Source organism: Neoarius graeffei, chromosome 1, assembly GCF_027579695.1.
Source record: "Neoarius graeffei isolate fNeoGra1 chromosome 1, fNeoGra1.pri, whole genome shotgun sequence".
Lineage (NCBI taxonomy): Eukaryota > Metazoa > Chordata > Actinopteri > Siluriformes > Ariidae > Neoarius > Neoarius graeffei.
The window spans coordinates 58,286,948-58,297,148 of NC_083569.1; the positions used below are offsets into that span (position 1 = coordinate 58,286,948).

Genomic DNA, 10,201 nt, shown 5'->3' on the forward strand with positions numbered 1-10,201 from the left:
ATCAATTGCTTTTTCTTACCTGGGTGAAAAGTTTAAGCACTGGGGCATTGGGATCCTTAGCCAACTTTGGGATGGTGTCAACCAAGAACAACCGCCCTGCATCAGGTCCCCTGGCAAACATAAGTAGGTAAACACATTTCTGAAAATCTAAAGTTATATATATTTTTTAAAAATGTAGTGTTTATATTGTGTGGTGGCCATTAAATGCAAGACATATTAATAAACCAAAACATGACAGCAAATCATAAATGCAAGATTAGAAATTCAAAAACACAACATTAAGGTAGATCCTTATTTAAGGTTGAATGCTTATTGCTGTTTGGACCGGCTACTGTGTGCGTGTTTGAAATCTGATCAATCCTGTGGGAGGAGTAGCGATTTTTGTGAAACTGCATATGACCCCGTGTAACCGCATCCATGGCAGGTGGCACCACCTGGTGATTAATTCTTGTTGGAATATGTCTTTAGAGTCTTCTGGATGAGTTTCAGTGAAAATATCCTAGCAGTTTACAAACAGTAGTGTTTGGTGTGATGAGTGACCCAAAATTTTCAAACTGCTATAAAATGTTAAATATGACAAGTGGCACCAAAATCTTGGCAATTTTTATACATACCAACCTGAGGAACATTCCATATGAGTTTGATCAAAATCTGATCATTCCTGTAGGAGGAGTAGCAATTTTCATGAAATTGCACATGACCCCTCTGTAGCCTCATCTATGGTAGTTGGCACCACCTGGTGAACAATTCTTGTTGGTATATGTCTTTAGAGTCTTCTGGGTGAGTTTCAGTGAAAACATCCCAGCAGTTTACAAAGAGTGGCATTTAATATGATGAGTTACCCAAAAATTTCAGACGCCCATAAAATCGTAAATATGACAGGTGGCGCCACCATCTTGACAATTTTTATGCACACCCACCTGGGGAACATTGTATGTGAGTTTGATCAAAATCTGATCAATCCTGTAGGAGGAGTAGTGATTTTTGTAAATTGTGGACGGACGACGACGACGGACGGATGACGCGTGTTCGCATAAGCTCATCTGGCCTGGCCTATGGCCAGATGAGATAATAATAATAATAATAATAATAATAATAATAATAATAATAATAATGAATGCCCTTGACAAAAATAAGCAAGAATAAAAGCACCAGAAGATTAATTTATGCTCATATTTCCTTTTAATCTGAACGTCTTCCAGTTTTCTATTTTCTTCACGCTCTCAGACTGATTTCACTGTAGCCAGTCAGCAATGAACATTTGATCTCCTTTTCCATTTTCAGATAAAGCTGTTTGTGTTCGTTGTTGTTGTTACATTTTTTAATTTGCTATTGTATTTTTGCTTTGTTAATGTGTCTTGTATGTAACAGCCAACATGATACTGATCGTAAGATCTTTGAAAAATGTCAATTATCACCTACCCATAAGTGGTAGTGTAGAAAGGCGGGGTGGTAACAGTGTAGGTAAGCTCACAGTCTGGTGACTCCACATCAACAAAGTGCAACTGCTGCTTGGTTAAATATACCACGTCTGTCTCTTTGACTATCAGATGTCGAGTTACTCCTGGGGACTCTTTAGGCGGCTGATCTGGGACAGGTTGAATTTGAATCACAATGACCTGCAAAAAACACATGAGAATTAATTATAGATAGATAGATAGATAGATAGATAGATAGATAGATAGATAGATAGATAGATAGATGGATGGATGGATGGATGGATGGATGGATGGATGGATGGATGGATGGATGGATGGATGGGAATTAATTCATATCAATATATGAAATCCAATGCGAAACTCTGCATTAAGCAGTAGAAGGTTCTTATCAAATAATAATTAACATGTCTGGTGACAGTGATAGCAGGATTACCAGACTGGGCTTACAGGATTGGTGCTGGATGTGTCAACAAATTATACCTGAGGCTCTGAGAGATTGGGAGGATCATGGAAGTCAGATAACACCACTTCAAAAGAGTCATCAAATACTTCATTGCCAAAGTGCCTGTAGTAGATGATGGAATGAAAGAGATCCTTTTGTAGAAAACGCATCACAGGATAACCTACAAAGAAAACATGAAGACACCGAGATGTTAGACAGCATACATAGATGTCAAAGACTAAGCTGAATAGTTGATTTAAAAAATAACCTGTAATTCCTGGACCTGGCAACTTCATGATCTCTCCTGCTTGAGGAGGCTTAGTGATGTTGAACAAGATGTAGTCATCACTGGAGTCCATATCTGACGCTTGAAGTATAGAACCTCTAAGGAGAGCCATTTGTCCCTCAGAGAGTTCCAGGACCATATTGGTGATGAGGAATGGTGGACTGTCATCCTTGGGTAAGATGTTGATAGGGAACTTATGTCTGGTCTGGTGGTAGCCATCAGTGATCCGAAAGACCACAAAGTCTTTGGTGGTATCACTGTCATCATGGTAATAGCGCACCACTCCAGCCTTGATGTCACTTACAGTGAACATGAAACCTTTTCCACCTAAAATGTATTAGTTTTAATCAACCATTAATGCAGTATAACAGGATAGTTGTTTATAAGGATAACTGTATCAATAATTAATGGAAGAATAAATATCACATACCTCTGACAGTCAGTCTTCCATGCTGTAAGCCATCCACAGTGATGATTCTAACAGCCTTTAGATCATCATTGTCTACAATTTGCAGCTGATCCCATGTGATGGGTCGAGACTGACCTTCCAGGAGACTGAGCCCTTTGGAAATTTCAGCATTATTAGAATCAATATACAGTGGTCAGGAAAATTATATGAATAAAAATGTAAATTGTTGTCAAGTGTAGCTCAACCTGTGATCAATCAGGATAAAATACTCACCCATGTTCCATGACACTCTTGGTGCATTTGTGTCTGCTGTCCTGACGGACACATGCACCATAATAGGTGAACTTTTCTCAAAGTAGAAATCATGGACTTCAAACTCTACCTAATTGAGTAGAGGTTAAAGGATTAGTGATAGACAACGGCAATTGCAGGTTCCATGTACCGTAGAAGTGTACAACAAATGGTTTATCTATCATAAGGTTGCAACGAATATAACTCCTTTAGAAAGCTATGAGTACTTAACTAACCAAAGTACACTTAAAGAACTAAGAGTGCAAGTTGTTTGTTATGCAGTAAAATTATCCCAATGGTGTGCTTATATTGGTGAAGTATGGTATCTTGTACAGTATCAAGAAGGTACCTCATAGTTCCTGCGTTGTGTGTGGCTGGAATTGGGAGGCTGGTAGCTGATAAGCATTTCATTGAGGTCCACCCAGGTGAAGGAGGAGATGGGCTTGGTGTGATCAGACAAATGCGTGATGAAACCCTCACTAGGGGGCTTGGTAATATTGAACACCAGCATGTTCTTTGGAGTCTCAGCATCTACTGCATCAAGAATGGCTGTGGACAGTGGTGTCAGGATGAACTGATCCACTTCCAGAATGAACATGGACATGAAGGCAGGCTTTGGGGGCTGGTTGGGAACAGCACCTTTAATGGTAACAGGGATCCAGGCTTGCTCTGACTAGATGAGTAAAACACATCATTTAATATTACAGTGTGTGACGAGAGAAAAAGTAGAAAAAAATGACTGGCTTGCAGGCTGGCACATGCTTTTGCCATATGAACCTGGATTATGCTCGTGCTCCTTGTGTCTGTGAGGTCCAGTTTGATAGCAATGTAATCAACATCAGGTGACGGAGGAACAATATGCTGATAGCGAATGCCCATCATTAAGAATTCTTCACAAGGCACTTTTGTAATCGTCAACAATTTTAGTCCTTTCAAACAGACTTCACTCTTGCATTTGGCTCTGGCTTTATTTTCTGAAGAAAAAGTTTCAAGAAGTTAAGAAAATGAATTAAAATAGCCCTGAACAATGTTGATCAAATGTGTATTTAATTTGGTACTATGCTGGCTCTAAACAGCATATTTGGTCTATAGTGTGTAGCTTACATTTGAAGATGTCATACCTAATTGTTGTCGAATTGAGACAAAGCTGTCTGGTTCATCTCCTCTTGGCCCTTCCAGCTTGTCAGGTTCACCAGTGACCAGCTGACCATGTCCAGGCAGACCAGAGTCTGGTGTCGTCACCCTAATAGTACACTCTATGTTGGGCCGATGCTCATAGTGGAAGGACATCACATTACCATCAAGCATATTGGAAAGTCCATAGAACTCTGAAACTTGTAATGTCTGGGGTCCCAACTTTATAACATTACAGTCAGGTTCCATGATCTCAATATGGAGTGAGAACAGTTCACTATATGTCTCTGTCTCTGTGAATCTAAAATACAAAACATTTAGGGTTTTTAAGTAAATGGCTAAAAATGAAGATTATATACCGAAAATGAACATGTAATTCATTTTGTCATGGTCTGATATCTTCTTGACATGTATCTGATAAATAATACACCATTCTTAAACAAACCACATACCTGTACAATCGAAGTTTGACAGTATCTTCTTTTAAAATAGGACAGCCATTATGCGTATATTTCACTTCATCAGCTAAATAGTGGCAGTCAAAAACCTGGTGAGAGTATAGCAATTAAAAATGTAGATAAAATCCTTTTACCCAAACCAATGAGATTAAATTAGCAGAAGCACTATAATTATGCTATAATAACGCAACATAAAAGGTCACTTTTTTCACAGCCATTTCTGTATCTATGACATGGTGTGCTGATTCACCACATTCCCGAAGTGCTTTTGCGAGCCACATGAAAATAGCAAAAAGGCACGTACAAAAAAAGTAGTACAATTTTTTTTTTAAATTGTGCCTTAAACAGGATGCAGACTTTGAAGAATTTTTATGTTTCAGTTTTGGCTAAATTGCTTGCAGCAACTTTATGAGCATAATTACAAACATAAATGATAGTTTGCACCATTTAAAAGACTTTAAAACCTTAATTTGTATTTAAGAGAAGGCCTGGCCAATGCAGTAACCACAGTGTAAAGAAAAAATTAAAATCATTCCTCTTGTCCATCCAACTTGAAGTGATATTGCTATGTGATGTCACTGTTTGAGATTTACATGCCATGTTGTTATGGAAAATTTTTGAATTCTTCACCTCAAATTTATAAAGACTGGTGTAAAACAATCTCACACTTATAACCTGCCAGATTAAATTAGCTGTTTATGATATGATCACGCTTATTATTTCATTATCTATCACTAGATCACTGTTTGAACCATTTAAATGTGACTGTAAACAACGGTAGTCAGTTACATCAAAAATTGCATCAAAATGATATCTTTCAGTACAATTTTTTTTAAGTTACAAATAAGATTAATCCAAATTTGCCAGAAACTATATGTAAACCCTGCCATACATGCATGCTTTCCATCTAAAATTGAACCTTGGGTGGGTGGGGGTGCAAGCTCTTAAAGCTAGACGGCCTTTTGATTTCATAAAATTTGTGAAATTTAGTTCCCTCTGAAATTTGGTCATTATGATATATGTTTATTTTTGCAATATCTCAAAAAAACAAAACAAAACAAACCCAGGTCATCCTGTGGCTGGGAAGTTATTTAATTTGAGGGGATTCCCAAGCAGGGCGGCACGGTGGTGTAGTGGTTAGCGCTGTCACCTCACAGCAAGAAGGCCCTGGGTTCGAGCCCAGGGGCCGGCGAGGGCCTTTCTGTGTGGAGTTTGCATGTTCTCCCCGTGTCCGCGTGGGTTTCCTCCGGGTGCTCCGGTTTCTCCCACAGTCCAAAGACATGCAGGTTAGGTTAACTGGTGACTCTAAATTGACCGTAGGTGTGAATGTGAGTGTGAATGGTTGTCTGTGTCTATGTGTCAGCCCTGTGATGACCTGGCGACTTGTCCAGGGTGTACCCCGCCTTTCGCCCGTAGTCAGCTGGGATAGGCTCCAGCTTGCCTGCGACCCTGTAGAACAGGATAAAGCGGCTACAGATAATGAGATGAGATGAGATTCCCAAGCAAATAATGTGCATGAAATCACTCACTTCGCGCAGTCAAGCAGGCAGAGGAAGTCCATGTGTGCATGCGCAAGTTTACCTTCTTCTTCTTTTCCTTCTTCTTTTAGGTTTTACAGCAGCTGGCATCCACAGTGTTGCATTACTGCCATCTACAGGTTTACCTTGACCGTGCACTGACAGTTACATCATTCTGTCGCTAAACAAACAGCTGATCACAACGAGTTGCTCGCTGACTGGCAATATTTATTAGTTTGGTCCTGCGTTTCCTTTCCTTCGGAACATAACATCTTTTTTTCTCGCTTTCTGTTACTGTACTCAGTCTTCCACGTTTCATTTGCACACTCATATCCTCCATTTCCCTCTCCTGTTTCAAATTTGTCTTGCACAAATGGGGAAAGCCCACCACATGGCGTATGATGTAGTATCTTGAATTGGATCATGGTGAAGCAGGAAAAAATAGCGGAGAATTTTGGGCCACATGGCCCTAAATTCATGAATTGTTCTATTTTTAAAAAACTGAATAAAATTGGAAATCTGTGATTCGAATTCAGTAGCTTTTGGTCCATGAAACAAAAACAATTGGGTATCAGGGAGAATTCTTTTTATGACCTACACTTAAAAAATCTGAAAGGCGGTCTACCTTTAATAGAAGAAAAAAGAAGAAACGGAAGTTATTTTTCCTGGTTAAGCAGTGACATATGTCTGATAGATGTCAATGAGGATATTTTGCATTAATGCAGATATTACATTACATCTCCATCTTCCTCCTTGATAATTCAACCACTAAAGTACATACATATTTTATCTAATGTTGTTTATTCTTTTGTGCCATATAGAATTAGTCATAAACTATTAATTAAATGAATATAAAATGAATATAAAATTCTGCTTTATTGGAAAGGTCCAATAAAGCATAAACTTTAGATATGCTGAGGACAATTCAACAAACCTGTGGCACAGTGTCATTTTACAACTGAGTGGTGATCTGTCACCACATTCTCATTTATCCAGTAAGTTCACTGTGTATATTCTGAAAGTCGGTCTATTTAGATGGTCAGACATTGAAATGTGAAATTTGAATTACGCCTGCAATAGACCTTATTTCAACTATACTAAATCTGGCACAGGCACTTGTTATAGACTTTTATTTTATGACTTCTATATTAGGGAACCAGTACAAAAACGCTTTAGATTTCCAAACATTAGTTTTCCAGCACAAAATTAAATGTTACAGAAAAATGTTTGTATGTCAGTAAAGAAAGCAGCATATTACATAACAGACCATTTTTCAGACAAAAACATCATGAAGGCTGCTGGGTTTTGCTGGAAAAATAAGAAGGAAGTGCGACCGTCAAAGTGTCCAGAAGAACTGCGTCTGCTTCTGTAAGATACTCAATAAAACTTACAGCTCATTTGCTTATAAAACCGCACTCACTGTACCTGAGACTACTTTTTTTTTTTTAAGCAAAGGGCCATCACACCAAACATTGACTTTTTTCATGCATTACTACTTGCTGATCTTTATGGTATTTTTTTTATGGAGAAACATTTAATTTCATTATTTTTGAAGGTATCTTCGCTGTACAGCATTTCACTGTATGTGCCTAAGACTTTTGCACAGTACTGTATATGTGTTTGTTTGTTTGTTTGTTTGTTTGTTTGTTTGTTTGTTTGTTTGTTTGTTTGTTTTTCTATTCGCATGCTTAGTTTCATGGTTGACACTTTACAATACCATTCAATAACTCATAGGTATTTATGCAGTGACTAATCAGGAACAAATGAGTAGTACGACATGAATACCAAATTACTGTTAACTGCTAATGAATACTGGTTATTTACTCAGTAAGTAATAATAAATGGGTTTGGTGTGGTTAATTTTGAATTGAGCAATAATTACAGTCTCTCTCTCTCTCTCTCTCTCTCTCTCTCTCTCTCTCTCTCATATATATGTATACACACACACACACATAGTGGTGCTTGAAAGTTTGTGAACCCTTTAGAATTTTCTATATTTCTGCATAAATATGACCTAAAACATCATCAGATTTTCATACAAGTCCTAAAAGTAGATAAAGAGAACCCAGTTAAACAAATGAGACAAAAATATTATACTTGGTCATTTATTTATTGAGGAAAATGATCCAATATTACATATCTGTGAGTGGCAAAAGTATGTGAACCTCTAGGATTAGCAGTTAATTTGAAGGTGAAATTAGAGTCAGGTGTTTTCAATCAATGGGATGACAATCAGGTGTGAGTGGGCACCCTGTTTTATTTAAAGAACAGGGATCTATCAAAGTCTGATCTTCACAACACATGTTTGTGGAAGTGTATCATGACACGAACAAAGGAGATTTCTATGGAATCAATTTTGCGCCAAAATGTTCATACAATACTTTTGAAATATCAAACAAAAACGATAAATCAAAATTAAAAAAAAGTCAATTTTTTTTAGACTGGCAAACAAATTATTCGTGTAATCGTGCAAAATATCAGTCTATTACTCTTCAGAAACCTTTTATTTTTGTTCTGCATCTTTCTCAGTTTTGTTTGATGTAATTTATTTTGGTTGCGATTCCAGCTTTCTCGTTTGCGCTCCCTGACTTTTTGCTTGCAGTTTTGGCACAAACGCTGTGCAGGAATGCATTCCCATTGGCTAACTTGTGTTGGACAGCTATGCTCAGCGATTTCCCCGGAGGCTGTTGCGGCCATTTCCTACTCGGATTCTGGCAGACTGTTTGACGAGTGACCGATCCATTGACGGTAAACAAGGATCGAGTGGACTTCAGTGGCGCCTATGATATTGAATTAATTCAACAAAGTGTAAGTACGGGACAAATGTGTTGTACGTGTTGCAGTAGTACACATTATGCAGGCGTGTTTAACCTTAGCAAGACAGCTATTATATTGGGTAGTGGAGCTCAGTCTAACATTTGACTTGCCACGAAACACCTGCATAATGTGTACTACTGCAACACATACAACACATTTGTCCCGTACTTACACTTTGTTGAATTAATTCAATATCATAGTCGCCACTGAAGTCCACTCTATCCTTGTTTACCGTCAATGGATAGGTCACTCGTCAAACAGTCCGCCAGAATCCGAGTAGGGAATGGCCGCAACAGCCTCCGGGGAAATCGCTGAGCGTAGCTCTCAGTCAAACACAAGTTAGCCAATGGGAATGCATTCCTGGACAGCGTTTGTGCCAAAACTGCAAGCAAAAAGTCAGGGAGCGCAAATGAGAAAGCTGGAATCGCAACCAAAATAAATTACGTCAAACAAAACTGAGAAAGACGCGGAACAAAAATAAAAGGTTTCTGAAGAGTAATAGACTGATATTTTGCACGATTACATGAATAATTTGTTTGCCAATCTGAAAAAAATTGACCTTTTTTTGAATTTTGATTTATTGTTTTTGTTTGATATTTCAAAAGTATTGTGTGAACATTTTGGCACAAAATTGATTCCATAGATTTCTGTGGACCTCAGAAAAAGCATTGTTGATGCTCATCAGGCTGGAAAAGGTTACAAAACCATCTCTAAAGAGTTTGGACTCCACCAATCCACAGTCAGACAGATTGTGTACAAATGGAGGAAAGTCAAGACCATTGTTACCCTCCCCAGGAGTGGTCAACCAACAAAGATCACTCCAAAAGCAAGGCGTGTAATAGTTGGCGAGGTCACAAAGGACCCCAGGGTAACTTCTAAGCAACTGAAGGCCTCTCTCACATTGGCTAATGTTCATGAGTCCACCATCAGGAGAACACTGAACAACAATGATGTGCATGGCAGGGTTGCAAGGAGAAAGCCACTGCTCTCCAAAAAGAACATTGCTGCTCGTCTGCAGTTTGCTAAAGATCACGTGGACAAGCCAGAAGGCTATTGGAAAAATGTTTTGTGGATGGATGAGACCAAAATAGAACTTTTTGGTTTAAATGAGAAGTGTTATGTTTGGAAAAAGGAAAACACTGTATTCCAGCATACCGGTAAGAACCTTATCCCATCTGTTAAATGTGGTGGTGGTAGTATCATGATTTGGGCCTGTTTAGCTGCATCTGGGCCAGGACGGCTTGCCATCATTGATGGAACAATGAATTCTGAATTATACCAGCAAATTCTAAAGGAAAATGTCAGGACATCTGTCCATAAACTGAATCTCAAGAGAAGGTGGGTCATGCAGCAAGACAACGACCCTAAACACACAAGTCATTCTACCAAAGAATGGTTAAAGAAGAAT

At 38.4% G+C, this 10,201-nt stretch overlaps 1 protein-coding gene across 2 annotated transcripts in view; it reads right to left on the reverse strand.

Moving 5' to 3' along the window:
• Nucleotides 1-10,201, reverse strand: part of frem1a (Fras1 related extracellular matrix 1a) — a 55,452-nt gene that overhangs the window by 24,675 nt on the left and 20,576 nt on the right. For both annotated transcript variants that reach the window (XM_060935430.1, XM_060935439.1), the window contains exons 3-12: nucleotides 4,454-4,548; nucleotides 3,989-4,302; nucleotides 3,645-3,841; nucleotides 3,217-3,540; nucleotides 2,850-2,958; nucleotides 2,598-2,729; nucleotides 2,150-2,494; nucleotides 1,920-2,062; nucleotides 1,423-1,619; nucleotides 20-110 (exon numbers count right to left, since the gene is read on the reverse strand). In XM_060935430.1, coding sequence (XP_060791413.1) covers nucleotides 20-110; nucleotides 1,423-1,619; nucleotides 1,920-2,062; nucleotides 2,150-2,494; nucleotides 2,598-2,729; nucleotides 2,850-2,958; nucleotides 3,217-3,540; nucleotides 3,645-3,841; nucleotides 3,989-4,302; nucleotides 4,454-4,548 — 1,947 coding nt within the window. The remainder of the gene's footprint in view (nucleotides 1-19; nucleotides 111-1,422; nucleotides 1,620-1,919; nucleotides 2,063-2,149; nucleotides 2,495-2,597; nucleotides 2,730-2,849; nucleotides 2,959-3,216; nucleotides 3,541-3,644; nucleotides 3,842-3,988; nucleotides 4,303-4,453; nucleotides 4,549-10,201) is intronic.